Source organism: Amblyraja radiata, chromosome 2 (genome assembly GCF_010909765.2).
Source record: "Amblyraja radiata isolate CabotCenter1 chromosome 2, sAmbRad1.1.pri, whole genome shotgun sequence".
NCBI lineage: Eukaryota > Metazoa > Chordata > Chondrichthyes > Rajiformes > Rajidae > Amblyraja > Amblyraja radiata.
The window spans coordinates 44,591,766-44,608,144 of NC_045957.1; the positions used below are offsets into that span (position 1 = coordinate 44,591,766).

At 42.5% G+C, this 16,379-nt stretch overlaps 1 protein-coding gene and 1 long non-coding RNA gene across 2 annotated transcripts in view; one reads left to right on the forward strand and one right to left on the reverse strand.

Moving 5' to 3' along the window:
• The first annotated feature begins 1,802 nt into the window (after positions 1 to 1,802).
• On the forward strand, positions 1,803 to 2,214 carry LOC116984174. Its single transcript, XR_004414903.1, has 2 exons — positions 1,803 to 1,873; positions 2,041 to 2,214. It is a non-coding gene; the product is annotated as an uncharacterized LOC116984174 (long non-coding RNA).
• Positions 2,215 to 4,485: 2,271 nt separating this feature from the next.
• The window catches only part of tmem106b (transmembrane protein 106B), a 31,729-nt gene continuing 19,835 nt past the window's right edge, over positions 4,486 to 16,379 (reverse strand). Inside the window, exons 5-8 of the mRNA XM_033045686.1 lie at positions 11,603 to 11,743; positions 11,277 to 11,326; positions 10,579 to 10,632; positions 4,486 to 6,212 (exon numbers count right to left, since the gene is read on the reverse strand). Of these exons, the coding sequence (XP_032901577.1) occupies positions 6,062 to 6,212; positions 10,579 to 10,632; positions 11,277 to 11,326; positions 11,603 to 11,743 (396 nt within the window). The 3' untranslated portion in view covers positions 4,486 to 6,061. The remainder of the gene's footprint in view (positions 6,213 to 10,578; positions 10,633 to 11,276; positions 11,327 to 11,602; positions 11,744 to 16,379) is intronic.

Genomic DNA, 16,379 nt, shown 5'->3' on the forward strand with positions numbered 1-16,379 from the left:
GTTACGCCCAGATCGAAAAATAATTGCTCGCAGTGGTTTTCGCCTGCACAAAATTCAAGGACTCGCAATCCGCCCATACTTCCTGGTTCGCGACGAACTGGTGTCACTGGACGGGATTATTGTTAAGGGCCACAAGGCAGTTGTCCCAGCTGTCCTCCGATGTAAGTACTTCGATGCCGTTCACACGGGGCCACCCCGACATGGAGGCAACCTTACAACGGGCACAAATAATGTTTCACAAAGCACCTGGTATGACCAAGTATATACGCGACAAAACCGAAGACTGCGCCGTCTGCAAAAACATCAGCAGAAGCAGCCCTTACTGCCGCACAGGAGGGGGGAGGGGAGAGAGGAGAGGAAAGGTGAATGGCAACTAACATCCCTACCCCCTCCTCTCCCTCAATCCCCCTCCACTACCTCCTCACCCCAGGATCTTTCCCCTCTCTACCCCACTGCGCACCCCATCTCCCTCCTATACCCACTCCCAATCTCCCTCTTCCACCCCCTACCATCTCCCTCCCCACTCCCCCAGCAACTCCCTCATCCTCCTTCCCTCATTCCCATTCCCTGCCCCAGCACCTACCCAGGTCAGAGCAGCGCCAGGGCCTGGAACTCAGCCTGGTTCTCGTACTCAGCCCGGCCCTGGCTGTAAACTCCAGCCTTCAGCTCGGCCATCGCCTGGACTCCAGTCCAGGCCCCGACTTCATCTCCGGGCTCGTCCCTGACGCCGGCTCGTCGTTGGTTCCAGCGGTGGATTCTTTATCAGCCCGTCACGCCCCATCCTAAGCCCTGGGCTCGACCCTCTCTCCAGCTCTAGCAGCAGGCTCAGCTCCAGCACTGGCCCAGTCCCTGGGCTCAGCACGTGGCACACCCCTTCCGAGGCGGCCGTCGGGCACCGGCAGCTACCGCCACTCCTTGTTCACCAAGAGCGCTGGACAGCCCCTCCCTCCCAGAGTGTCCCGTCCTGCCTTGCGAGTGCATTGCGACATAATTCGGATTTTTTCCCCCCAAAAAGGGTGAGTTTTTGGGTTGATTTTATAATTTCAAGGATTAATAAATTCAGAAATATAGGTGGGAATGCGACGGGGAGATGTTTATCGCCACCACAGGAAAAATGTGAGTAGGATGTGTGAAAATAGGAAGGCTGTGGCCTAGCGTTTGGAAGAAGATAGGAAAACCAATTGACAGAGACTTATCTTGGGCAGGTTGTGGGCACAAATAGGAAATTTTTTAGTATTATAGAGATTACTAATCTGTACATTTTCCAATCAGTCACTATAGGTGCACAAGAATAATGTCAAATGCTTTTTGAAAGATGAAACAAAAATTCCTGATTTGGAAATTTTGTATACAAAATATTGCAGGAATATTCGGGGTACTATAGAACAGAACTACTACTGAATTGTACTCATCTTCTAATCATCATATCTAGCTATTATTCCAGTCTTAAAAGCAAACTTAATTAATTCAAGGAAGAATTGATTATGATATGAAGTATGACTCTAATGTTTTTAGATAATGGTCTGCATGGGGAGCTACACTCTGGGAGAAGAATCCCAGAGATCCATAGCCTTGGGGGAGAATCATTCCAGAGATCCGTAGCCCCAGGAGAGGATTCCAGAGATTCACCGCTACCTCTGACAAAAGGACGACTGCCCCTCCCCCCATCCCCAGTTTAAACTCAAACAGACCCTCGGCCCCGACTCTTGCCTCCCAGTTGCAGAAACCTCTCACACCCAGAGCCCTCCCACCATCCCCCATTGTTGACGCAGCACCTCCCTCACACCACCTGAACTCACCCCCTTCCCCGGCACCTAACTTCCTTCCTCTCCTGACCACCACCTCAAATCATTAGATTCACATTTCATACTTCGTATCATAGAAACATAGAAAATAGGTGTAGGCCATTCGGCCCTTCAAGCCTGCCATTCAATATGATCATGGCTGATCATCCAACTCCGTATCCTGTACCTGCCTTCTCTCCATACCCCCTGATCCCTTTAGCCACAAGGGCCACATCTAACTCCCTCTTAAATATAGCTATCATAATCGATTCTTTGTTCAATTACGTTTGCTGAACTTTTAAGACTGGAATAACCAAGTTAGGATGCATGCATTGCTGGTATAGCAAAGACAAGATAGCTAGTAGATGTACAATATAATGTTTTTTGGACAAAGCACAGGACCATTTATTGATAAATTATAATCAAATAGAAAAAAGGTACTCTTGGTTAATAAGGAGTAAGAATCTGTAATTCAAAGAGATAGCACAATGAAAAATGGCACCTGAGATAGTAACATCTAAATGTAAAAAGTTACATAAGTGTTAAGCAAAGTTTATCTGTGGTAGTGGTGAGGTGTTACGCAAAAGAATGGGCGTTCGAACACATTAGACTATCAGAAAGCACCAAATATTAAAACAAAAATATTCTTGCTACATGGCGTCCTACAATAGAGCCTACTTTCTTAACTAATAACTTGACAGAATTTCAAGTTAACATGAAAAAGTACCCACATTTCAGATGAAATGCAATAGTAAAGACATGCTAATATACTCAAAATGAAAAAACATGTATTTTTGGAAAGTAGTCTGTAAAGGGAAGAGATTGAACTTTTTTTTTCGCTTTTCACAATGAAGAGGAGTCAATGTGGTGGATGTTCATGTTAAAATGTATTTGGCTTGTTACTTTTTATTGGTATGACTATGGCAAATCAAATCCCTCACATGTTGCAGAACATACTTGGCTAATAAAGTATGATTATGATTAAAACAAGCCAATATAAATAAGACTGGAATATTGTTTTTGATGGACAGAAGAAACCCAGTGGCCTGTTAAAATGGCTTAATCAAATTCATGCAATGAAATAAAAAAGGTCTTAATTTATTGGCACAGCAAACATTTATTTTGGTCACAACCATCACAAATGAGCTTCAGATAAAGATGCAAGTATTCAAAAAAAAAAAACAGTAAATGTGCAACTGTCACATTGTGAACACAACTTTGCATGAATGGCAAAATATTCTACTTTGAAAGCAAAGGGGGAGAAAAAGGTCAGTCACAGTGTGGAAACAGGCCCTTCTGTTCAACTTGCCCTCACCACCAATATGTCCCATTCACACTAGTCCCACTTACCTGCATTTGGCCCAAATCCCTATAAACCTGTCCTGTCCACGTACCTATCTAATTGCTTCTTAAACATTACAATAGTACTAACTACCTCGCCCGGCAGCAGCTCGATCCATACACCTACCAGCCTTTGCGTGAAAAAAAGTTATCCCTCAGATTCCTATTAAATCTTTCCCCCTTCACCTCAAACCCATGCCCTCTGGTTCTCGATTTTCTGACGTTGGGCAAGAGATTGTGCGGCCACCTGATCCTTAAGTCTATCTGCCAGAGCCATCTCGTCCCCCTTTTGCCTTTCCGATTTCCTTTTTTTGTTTGCTCCTTGGTCCCTAAAATTCCTTTGGATTCACTTGATCCCAGCTGCATATACCTATTCCATGCCTCCTTCGTACTCTTGACCAAACCACCAATTTCCCTTGTCATCCAAGCTTTCTTACGCTAGCCTGCCTTGCCCTTCAGTGTATGTGCATATCCTGAGCTCTTGTCAGGATTCTCCTTAACCACTAATACAACACCCTCGCCTCTTTTATCCACACGCCTGTACTGTGGAACATGGAGCTGCCAGTCCTGCCCCTGCCAGGTTTATGTAATAGCTATAACATCCGTCACACATACCTATCCATGCAAAGCTCATCTGCCTTACCCGTCAAGACACTTGCATTAAAATACATGCAATTTAAATCAACATTTCTTCCACGCTCTCTGCCTTTCTCCTGTTTATTCTGTCATCTACTTTCTCTTATCATGGGTACCAGTAGTTTCCCTAACTTCCCAAATCTTGCAGGAGCGCTGGAACAACTTGCCTGCCATTACCACTGCAGGCAAATCAAAAGTCTTATGACCAGACCAAATCGGATCCACCTCTATGATAACCTCCTTGCCTCAGTGCTGCACACCCACAGCGTTGCTCCCAACTAGGCTGCTCCACTAGACCTTGCCTTATTTTTGTTACTCAATTTGCTCATTTGCATGCTGCACCAAGTCCAATGGTCAACTTTAAATGGTCCCGTCTCTCACCATAATTCATACAGGAGGTAGCACTAGAACCTTACAATGAAGAAATTTATTAGCTTTCACATGTAATGCAGCAAAATTTGTTTCCAATCAGAACACTTGCCATAAGTTGTGAGATCACTACATTATTTTTTGTATACATGTATTTTAAAGCATTTAAATTAGGAGGGTAACAAGTTCAGAGTCCACATATTGCCAAGAATTGTAAAGTCCTATTTGGCCTTCATTTACATTGTGACTAAGTTGGAGTTGTTTGAAAAAGAAAATTACACTAAAAGCTTGATATAACATAGGTATAAGATCTATTCATACACAGTGGAAACAAAATCCAACACCAATCAGGTTATGAATTATTCTTTAAAAGCATTTTATTTCGAACAATGGATGCAAAATATCCCTTTTCTAAATTTAGAGATCTTAAGTTACAATTGCAAAATTCAAGCTTAATATTAGCACAATATTATCAAAGTAGTACTATTCAGATATTTATGTTGGGAATCCAGGCTACCTGCATGTAAATGTGACAAAGCACAATAAGAAATCAGTGTAAAGAACTATCAATGTGCCAGAGGAGAAAGTGCGACATATGCAAATCATTCACAACCCAATATGAATATTAAAACTTGTAATTTAAGAAAAGTTTCAATCAACAGTTAAGCATTTTCCATATTACAAGTTTGGATTTCTCTAGACTAGTGGTGACAAGACTGATGGATTTATTTACAAACATAAGGTTTTCAGCAAATTTACTGCAAAATAATTACCAATGAAAAGAATGGGATAATTTTTAATACGTAATCCAGCAATATATAATGAACATCATTTATAATTTTAACAGAAAAAACAGCAATTAAATCAGTGGTTACATGGCACTCATATCTCAGTGATAAGTCATTAAATTCAGACGGGATGCAAAACAAAAAATCAGAATGTGTCTAAAATGAGCATCTTATCCCCAATGGTAGTTTATTCCCTTCTCGGATGTTAAAAGTTGCCTGCCTTGAAATCCTTAATTCCTGTTCAGAGATTAAAACATGGCTGTATAGCATAATGCAACAAATTAAATTGAACCCTGCACTCATTACCTACCAAGCCATTATATGGTTGGCTTTACTCAAGAGTCTCAGTATCGATAATTTACAATTTACTAGTTTCATCACTGGTGACTGCTGATATATAGGATCCTCAGTTATCATAAGTTGACAACAAGAATAATTAAAGTGCGCAGTGTATTAAATAACTGGAGTTGGTTAATGGATTTAGAAAAACAGTAAATTCATTTGTACAACTAGGAGTCAAGGATCCATATATTCAAATGTTTGTTCAGATATAACAAGCTATGCAAATCCCCTTTACTGCAAAATCACAAATTAAATTGCAAAAAGGATGTTTAAAAGATTTCAAACATAATTCCAATTGACCTTTCAATATCCAAATTATTTACTTGCCTCTAATTTAAAGCAGTAAAACTATACACTGTGTGGTTATACAAGTGGTCGTGAGGGGGGGGGGGGGGGGGGGGAATGGTGCATGACCAATTATAAATTTGTGATGCATACAAGGTTTTTTTTGTTGATTATTAAATGAAGGTAAGTCACATTGTCAATAGCAAAAAGTGTCTGTGTCCATAATACATTAAAAAAGATAATTTCAATTTGAATTAAAAGTAAAACAGTTGGTATCCCATTATTTACACTGAACTGAATCATCTTTAATGTTACAATTTAAGTAGTGCGAGTGAATAATAGAATTTCAGCAAACATGACAACTAAATTTACAAGTTGAGATATATAACCATAGTTTCCTTTAGCCAACTCACATCTACATCATGACCTATCTGCAGTTACATTGGCTATTTTCAATTACAATTAATTTAGTTTTGAACACCTTACACACCTAATATTACTGCAAGGTGTTGTACTCTAGGCAGACAGACGAGGCAAGTTGTGCAACTGTGCAAGATTGAGATTTGATCGTTTGTGATAGGTGGTATTCCTTCCACAATCCACATACTGATATCTTTCTAGTGAAACTTGCTCTGTGTGTCCAAAATAAGACGTGGTAACAGTTGCTCTGAAAGGAAGACAAATATTGTTTTAATAATTTCCATTTCCAAGGAAAAACATTGACAGCCGCAAAACACAAGCCATAATGAAATAGAGGAGCAAAGTCAGATACAAGAACTGAAGTAAAAACCAGAGTGCTGGGATTTGTGAAGAGAAAAATAAAATAGCCTTTGATCAGCCTGGAAAGACCAGAATAAAGTTTGTAATATGTCAGAAACCAAAACACTGTTGGTGCAGTCCACAAGGTGATGAGTGCTCATAAATCACGGGAGATGAACGTGAAGTAAATGTTGACACTAAGAGATGTAAATGTCCCATTAGCTGCCAGGAATAGTCAAATATATGCAGCTTAGTGGAAAGAAAGAGAAAAAAAATCAAGTTAATATTACAGGTGGATAACCCGATAAATGACAAACAGAAGAGTCTTAATTTCAAATTGTTGAATATAGTCCTAAGAGTTAAAGTATCTGAGGAAGATGAGGTGCTATTCCTCAAAACATTTGTTTAAACAGCATAAGAGGGCAGAGGTTTGAGTGGGATGAAAAGTTGGTAAAAGCTCATGGCTAGATTTGTAAATTGATTGGGGGTTTCCTGCAAAATTATCATCAATTTCACATTTGTTTTCTTTAATGTATATTAATGTCTAGGCCATCACATTTTGAACACACAATCCAATACAACCAATTGGCAATTCATGTGAATTGTTATTTTATTTCAAATATTGCAGAAAATTCAAAGTGCCAAGAGAAGAGGAGTGGTTGATGGGGAAAAAGGAGAATGAGCTATGGAGCTGAAAATTGAATTTTCCTTTGAAATGCTGAAAGGGGAGGCAGAGAGCTGTCTGGTAATCTGTTATTATTGAGGGTAGCAAAAGTCCGATGATTAGCCATAGGATTCTGAGACAAGTGGGGAGAAAGGCAAAGACCAAAAGAAACCTTCGCTGAAGAGGGAACGTCAGCAGAAGTTCAAGTAGCAGAGCAGCCAGTCATGAACACTCAATTATTGTGACACTCACAATTAAGGAAAGAAACCGATGCACTGGTGAAGAAAAGATCACAGTTATTACAGATTTGATGGACTTGGATGAACTAGAATGAAATGGAACCCTTGCATTAAGCTGGTTGCGAGATGTAGTTGTCCATGCAGTTAAGAGCTTGTAATGGAAATTGGTTGCTGACCTATCCCCTTTGATAAAATAGTGAGAGAGAAAAAGAGGGAATGCCAGATATGACATTTGAGTTCTGTACGGCTGCAATAAGCAGCACCATTGCAGCCAAGTACTGCAAAGTAAATTAGGATGGGGCATGAATTAAAGCAGAGGTGGCTAAACCATGTATCGCATAGAGGAGGGCATAGTTTTGGCCCTAGCAAGTTGTCTGAAGTACATCTTTGACAAAAATAAGTAGAATACACTGCATTGGCATAGTATAACACTACTTCTCGAGATAGTAATTTAGCATTTACTAGTCACAGTAGCCAGCTGAAACATGTTTATTGATCTAAAGTGGTAAACAGAAACATAATTTTTTTTGGCCTCTAACTCAGCCAAAAGCCAATTTACTACATTTAATTTACCCCCTCTTGGGATTAACACCGTCTCCACTGCCATATGCAGTGGAATGAATAGCCTGGAGTTGAAGTCTAATGGGCCTGCCCCACTTAGGTGATTTTTTGGGCGACTAGAGGCGACTTCTGCAAAAAATTTCGGCAATAGTGGCGACAATTTTTGCTGTCGTAGGTTGACGTAGGTGCTGTCGGAGGTTGTCGCAGGTGAATTCCATTAAAACTGGTCCCTGGCAGTCGCCTAAAGAGTCACCTAAGTGGGACAGGCCCTTTAGGCTCAAGCACAATTTCAAATTGTATGTACAGGTATAACGTTTGAGCTTGGTAGGAACAAATACTGCATTAACAAAGATGTAGCGTTTTGGAAGAAATGCACAATCACAAGGTAGAGCCAAAAATCCCATGGAACAATCCAAACAGTCATCAATTTTGCTAGTCCTTGCTGTCTCCTCCCCTTCCTCAACCCTTTAGCTGTCTCCTCCCACCCTCCCATCCGCCCGCCCTCGGGCTCCTCCTCCTCCCCTTTTCCTTCCTTCTCCCCCCCACCCCCCATCAGTCTGAAGAAGGGTTTCGGCCCGAAACGTCGCCTATTTCCTTCGCTCCATAGATGCTGCTGCACCCGCTGAGTTTCTCCAGCAATTTTGTGTACCTTCAGTCATCTTTTATTGTTTAATACATATCCTACAACTAAAAACAAGGCACATTTTGCCCATTTAACATACTGGTGCTTGAGAATTGTGATAAATGATGTGGCACTTTACCTATAACACAATCATGCTGACAAGTACATCAAGATCCTGAAAAGTGATATTTAAATTATTCATTTCCCATCTTCAGAGGCAGATTTAGTTTCTCACACAAAATATCCTAACCTTTCAGTGAAAACTGCACCATCTCTGCAAATTTAAATTCCCCAAATTATAAAGATGTGCATGCTCAAACTCAAAACAAAATTCACAATGTGTTCCTACCTTTTTCCTTTAAACATTCATATAGTGCAAGCACATGCCAATTCACATTTTTTAATATACTTCAGGGCTTGAAATTAACGGTTGCCCGGGTGCCATTGACCACTCAAAGCGCCGCCGGGCAACTAAACACCGAATCATTTTGCCCGGCTTGGCAACCAGATACTGGTTTGTACCGAAGATAGACACAAAAAACTGGAGTAACACCGCGGGTCAGGCAGCCTCTATGGAGAAATGGAACGCGACGTTTTGTGTCGGCAGTAACGGCTGTATTGCGTGAGAAAGATACTAGGTGCGTGGTGACGAAGGGTCGCAGCGCAGCGACAACGGCTCCATCTCCTCCTCCACCCGCACCATGCCCGCCCTGAAAAGGGCCGCTGCTTGCAAATCCACTACCCGGCGCTTTTAAAAAAACCCTCCTGCACGCCGAGGCCGGCGGGAGGGTTTGTTTTGAAAGCGGTTATCCCGTTAGCGGGTTTGCAAGCGGCGGCCGCTATCAGGCAGGAGTTGGTGATGGAGCCACTTCCGCTGCCGCCGCCGCTGCGCGGGACCCGTCATTCGCTCCGACACTTCTGAAGCAGCTGCACCAAAGATAGTATAGCTATAGGATCTTTGAGCTGCACCGCTCGGCACCGTTGGCTGGCGGAGGAGGGAGGCGTTGGGGAGGAATTCCCAATGGCCAAGGCAGCGGGCGATGTTGTCCGAGGAGCGCTGACCTTCCTTCCTCCCTCCCCACCTCGCCCCCCCTTCTCGCTCTCTCTCTCTCCCCCTCCCTTTATCCTGGGACATCTCCTCTACATCCCACACTGATACCCATTCCCGACTCTATTCAGTCCTCTGTGCTTCCCCCCCCCCAATCAATTCATTCTGCGCTGATCACCCTGTCCACCTCGCATTAATTCTCCTGCCACCATAGGGTCTCGACTCGAAGGGTTGCCTATTTCCTTCGCTCCATAGATGCTGCCTCACCCGCTGAGTTTCTCCAGCACTTTTGTCTACCCCCCCCCCCCCAATTCAACACCATTGACATCCCCGTGCTCTCCCCTCACAATTTTACCTACTCCAACCAACACGTACTAATTCACCTGCCTCAATCCATCCATTCTGCACCGACTGCCTTCTAACCACCCCCCCCCCCCCCCCCCCCCTCCCCGCCACCTATCCACCCCGCACTGATTCACACACACCCCCTTCCCTGACCCTATTGTCCTGGAAATGTCTTCAGAGCGAATATTGACTATGCTTGATAACAGAATGCAATCAAATGTGTTTTAATTCCCAATGTTATTATTTGTTTTAATCCATGAAGATGGATTAATTAAATTGTGAACACGTGAAATTAAAACCGCAGTGTTCGATTGTCACTGCTACCGTTGACATGTTATTACAGAATTCATTTTAATGGCTCTTAATATGGAGTATCAGCACTGTAGTTATTTAATGAGCAACATTCACAACTATACGTACGCATATATGTTACCATGGTCCAGGATTTATTGACACGGGTTGATCATACGCTGAATAATCCAACCACATTTTTGTTTGGATGTGGAAAGAACTAATAGAAATTGCATTAATTGCAATATGTAAAAAGAGTTGAGATACTGTCTTATAATTTTGCTGCATGTCATTGTGGGATATATCATGTCTTGACTGGTGAATGTGTAGTTTGTGACTTTATTTGAAGCAGAAATAATATCCGACTGGTAACTACGCGCTTCGCACGCGTCATGCAAGCCATCTTAAATGACCACCTAAACCGTCATTTGGCAACCTAAAAAGCTGCCAAGGTTGCCCGGTTGGCAACAGGGAAAAAAAGTTAAGCGAGAGCCCTGTACTTACTGCATCATAATCACAATATTATGTACTTTGATTGATGTCAGCGTGCAGTAGTCACTGTAACAAAAACAGTAAAACAGGTATGTTTGCATATATTTCGAATAAATGTTATCACAATACCACATTCTAAAGTGAAACAGAAGTGTTTGCTTTCTAATTGCACTTCTTTAGTACTGACTCAGCTCGTCCAAATTGGACTAGCATGCAGCCAAATCCAGGATCATGTTTATTGCATTCCATCAATAGCTAATAGTTCCCATTTTATAGCATATGAAATCTAGTTGGATTAGGGTGTAATTGACTTTGGATTTTTCTAATTTCTTAAAGGCCAAAGACAATATTGAAGCACTCTTGACAATCTTTGAAACGTAACCTAGTGCAAGTCGTTTCTTCAACACTCGAACTTGAGCTTGGAGTTTGTCAAGCACTTCCAGAATATTATATTTTAGTTGACAAAACAGTAGGATGTAAACTGAAGCTAGTAATTGGTTAACTCACTTCACTTTACTATGTCAGGAAATCACTCTTTATACAGAAAGTATTAAGTGTTGAAACCTTAACGCAATTTACTTATTACAAGGACTTAATCTATATTAGCTATAATACTCAGATCAAAGTAGTTTGTCTGATAAAAATCAGAATTGATAAATTATGTAAACATTTATGAAGTTGACTTAAAAAGTTATGAACGTGTTACTTACTACATGTAACTCATTTGATCTCCTATTACAGTATGAACCGAGTAGTCAATCTGCAAAATAATTAGATAGTCAATGCTTAAAACACAAGAACCAGTGCAATGCTTATACAAAAATTCTGCCATAACTGGCTTTAATCTTCAATAGGTTAATTTACACACAGAGAATCAAACAATGCAAACAGATCTCACCTCAGTAATTAAAGAAAATGCCTTTAAACCCCCATCACTACCTGCGAACTCCTCCCTACCCCCACTGTCCTAGGTTCAAAAATGCATTTAAATTAACTGCAAAAAAGCTGAAATTGCCCATTCATTAGTTACAATTACCTGCTTCATATCCAGAGGTCCAATTTTTGTAATGTTGCTTATCCGTGATTTCCCAATGACAGTTTTAGAAAACTGCACCTGAGCACTTATGTTTGCCACACTGACTGAATAGAGGTTGTTATTTGTGATATTTAATGTACTCTGCAAAAAACAAAATAATGGCCAGAATGAAAAGCAATTTCTTTGCAGACACCAAAACACATTTGTATTGCAGATTTCCACACACAAATGCAAATCTATTGCAATACAAATATTAACTTCTACAATTAAGTAAAATTGCAACTTCACCTTCAATCTCTTTTATGCCCCTGTCCCACTAAGGAAACCTGAACAGAAACCTCTGGAGACTTTGCGCCCCACCCAAGGTTTCCGTGCGGTTCCCAAAAGTTTTTGTCAGTCTCCCTACCTGCTTCCACTACCTGCAACCTCCGGCAACCACCTGCAACCTCCGGGAACCGCACAGAAACCTTGGGTGGGGCCCAAAGTCTCCAGAGGTTTCCTAAGTGGGACAGGGGCATTAGTCTTCTATTACAAAGAACACACTTCCCCAACTTAGTATCACCTGATCAAGTACTGACCCAACACTTAAAATTAAAATCTCTGCAGTCATTGCTTTTGTAGAGTATGCCATATTTTCAACCTCTTCAAATGCAGAAAGTTTTAAACGTGCCACTTTTTCCCCCTCATACAATTTCCCACCTCCTCCAGACAATTGAACATTGCCACATATCTCCACCCTAGAGTTATCAATTCTGAACAATCTACCACACAAAACCAATCCTTATCATAAATGTGAGCAAATCAATGAGCAACTATTATCCTTTACATTAATTGACAATGAATGCAAAACATTTCCAACCAGTGTTGCTTCAACATCATTCAAATGGGTGGTATTGTAAATACACTCCTAAAGCTTACCCCTAGTCTAGTTCAGATAAAACACCGAGTCAAGCACTGGAACGACTAAACTTTATTTTTGGTCGAACAACAAATCCCCCTATACGATACCTAAACCACCGCGGGTTCGATCCTTGCCTCTGCCTGGCCAAGACTTTCAGCTTTGTGCAAGCAGACACTGCCCAAAAGGACACGCAGTCCCAAGCGCCCTTCCAGAAGATCGACACCGATCTAAATGGGGGCTAACTTTTATAGGTCTACGAACCTTGAGGGGCCGAACTACATAGGGGTGGTTCCCCTTACAAACCAATCATACATATCAATTACATCAAAGTATTATTGACAGTTCCCAAACCCAATTACAAAGAGTCCCAAACAATGTTTCTTACAGAAGCTTCTGGAAGGAAGTCAGTTTAACTGAATAATGCAACTTTTACCCTGGAACACAAACAATTCAGCCAGGACTTCACACTGGCCAATCAACAAACAGCAGGGTAACTCTTGCAACATTTACATTATTTACAATCCCTTTGCAGTAATCCAATCAAACTCAAGCATTTACAATACCATAGAGTTTCCTTCCAAAGTTCTCATACATACTATCAATTGCAAAGACATTTGGACCTTCCTTATCTGAGATATTGATCTGGGACCTAGACTTCCCGGCACCAGCTAGCAGCCAGTATCCCCGTACACAGAAAGGGGCTAACAGGCCTTGTAAATGCATAAATCCTCTGCTTTATTTTGGCTCTATTTTGGCCAGGATTTACAGTATCAGTGTCATCTGGTTCTAATCAAACATAGCTCAGATGCCAAATCTCTCCCTGTTTACAGAGTACTATGTTTACATATTCTGTTGTGCCGCTGCCAGTAAGGATTTCATTGTTCTAACTGGGACGTGAGAGAATAAAACACTCTCGACTCACATCGCTAATGTGTGGCATAGAACGAGTGTACGGGTGATCGGTGTGGACTCGGTGGGCCAAAGGGCCTGTTTGTGCTGTATTTTTAAATTAAACTAAAACACTAAAACCAGAAGGAGTCAAAAGAAAGGTCTCTACCCGAAACGGCACCCAATTTCTTCTATCTAGAGATGTTGGCTGCTCCATGGAGCTCCCCCGCACAATTAAAGCATGGAATAGTCTTCACCCTACCATAATTACCCAACCAGACGCAACTAAATTTAAGAGACAAAAATCCCGGAGAAACTCAGCAGGTGAGGCAGCATCTAAGAAGGAAATAGGCGACGTTTCGGGTCGAGACCCTTCTTCAGACTGATGTGGGGGTGGGGGCAGGAAGAAAGGAAGAGGAGGAGACAGTGGGCTGCGGGAGAGCTGGGAAGGGGAGGGCAAATAGGAGAAAGCAGGGACTACCTGAAATTGAAGAAGTCAATGTTCATACCGCTGGGGTGTAAACTACCCAAGAGAAATATGAGGTGCTGCTCCTCCAATTTACGGTGGGCCTCACTCTGGCCATGGAGGAGGCCCAGGACAGAAAGGTCGGATTCGGAATGGGAGGCAGTTGAAGTGCTGAGCCACCGGGAGATCAGGTTGGTTATTGCGAACCGAGCGGAGGTGTTGGGCGAAGCGATCGCCAAGCGTACGCTTGGTCTCACCGATGTAGAGTAGCTGACACCCAGAGGAGTGGATGCAATAGATGTGGTTGGAGGAGGTGCAGGTGAACCTCTGCCGCACATGGAAAGACTGCCTGGGTTCTTGGATGGTCAAGGGGGGAGGTAAAGTGACAAGTGTAGCATTTCCTGCGGTTGCAAGGGAAAGTGCCAGGAGAGGGGGTGGTTTGGGTGGTAAGGGACGAATTGACCAGGAAGTTACGGAGGGAGCGGTCTCTGCGGAAAGCCGAAAGGGGAGGGGAAAATGTGGCCAGTGGTGGGATCCCATTGGAGGTGGCGAAAATGTCGGAGGATTATCTGTTGTGCTAGAGAAAAATTCTGGAGAAACTCAGCGGGTGAGGCAGCATCTATGGAGCGAAGGAAAAGGTGACGTTTCGGATCAAGACCCTTCCTCAGACTGGTCTGACGAGCAGTCCAGACCTAAACGTCACCCATTCCTTCTCTCCCGAGATGCTGCCTGTCCCGCTCTTACTCCAGATTTTTGCGTCTATCTTCGGTTTAAACCAGCATCTGCAGTACCTCCCTACAGGTTAATAGCCAGTGCTTTATAAAGCGTTGAATTTATCCAAAGACAAAACTAGTTAATTAATCCTGACCAATATTAGACCCACGATACGACCACATATTAAAAAGATCACACTGCAAAAGCCTACTATGGCAGTATTTTCACCACCAATTTTATTAAAGCAATTTCATACATGGACAATTTGAATAAATGGGCTGCTGCAACAAATTGCTTGAATGTTAGAATCAAGACACTAATGAATAATCTTGAGCATGTGCTCATTTATCTATATTACTAAAAGTAAAATCTTTTGGCTCGCTGTGCTTTGATCTCCGAGAGAACGCCGCCACCTACGGCCGTCATTTTTGGCCACCTCGCTCAGAGCCCCCCTCCGCCTGCCTGGACCAGAGAATTTTTCTCATCGATGAAAAATCAGAGAGATATTAATGTATTTTTTTTTAATTGCCTTTCTCTCTGCTGCCCCTGCTGGTGGTAGGGGGAGGGACTATAAAACCAGGAAGTGGTGTGCCTCACTCAGTCTCTGCAAGATGGAGGAAGCCAGAGAGTCACGTCTCTCTGAGCTCTGAATAACGCTGAACACATGTCTACACATCTGTGAGTGCCCTTAATGTGGTTTGAAAATGAAAATATGGTTGGTTTGAAGTAAAAAGACACTGCATGCAAATGGTTGTTTGGGGGGTTTGGGTTGAAGAAAAAAGGCACTGCATGCAAATGGTTGTTTTGGGGGTTTGGGTTGAAGTAAAAACGCACTGCATGCAAATGGTTGTTTGGGGGGTTTGGGTTGAAATGAAAAGGCACTGCATGCAAATGGTTGTTTGGGGGGTTTGGGTTGAAGTGAAAAGGCACTGCATGCAAATGGTTGTTTGGGGGGTTTGGGTTGAAGTGAAAAGGCACTGCGAAGGGTTGTTTGTCTAAACTTGACAACTTCCAGTTTGCACTATATTGATTTTAGATAAAACGCTACCACTTACGGCTGTGATTTTTGGCCATCTTACTCAGCCCCCCTCCACTCATCAGGTGCAGAGGAATCTTCCCATCAATGAAAAACAAAAGTGTTATTAGTGTCTAAAAATGTTGAGAATCTCTCTGTCAATCACGCCATGAAGGCCACACCTTTTCCGGTGGGAGGGGGAGGGATTATAAAACCCGGAAGTGTGGGTGTGCATGCAGTCTCTGCATGATGGGGGAGGGAGAGGTTACAACACCGTCTGAGCTGTGAATCAACTGAACACACTGAATGTCTACTGAACTGTGAGTGTGGTGTTTTGTGTGGTTTTATGGTGGTTTCACCCTGCTGGAAATAGTATGAAACTGCATTTCAATGTGGTGGCCTTGCACGAAATGGTATGAAACTGCATTTGAATGTGGTGGCCTTGCAAGAAATGGTATGAAACTGCATTTTAATATGGTGTCGTTGCACCCTGCATGAAATGGTATGAAACTGCAGTTGAATTTGGTGGCCTTGCACCCTCTTTGAAATGGTATGAAACTGCACTTGAATTTGGTGGCCTTGCACCCTGCTGGAAGTGGTTGGAAATTGGATTTGAATTTGGTGGCTTTGCACTCTGCTTGAAATGGAATTTCAAGGAATAGCCGTGAGTCAACTGCCAGCCCACTAGCCGTGAGTGAGCTGCTAGCACATCAGGCTTGAGGGACTGAGCTGCCACCCCAAGAATCCATTTGGCCCACAATGTCCATACTAGCCCTCTGGAGACCAGCAGTCC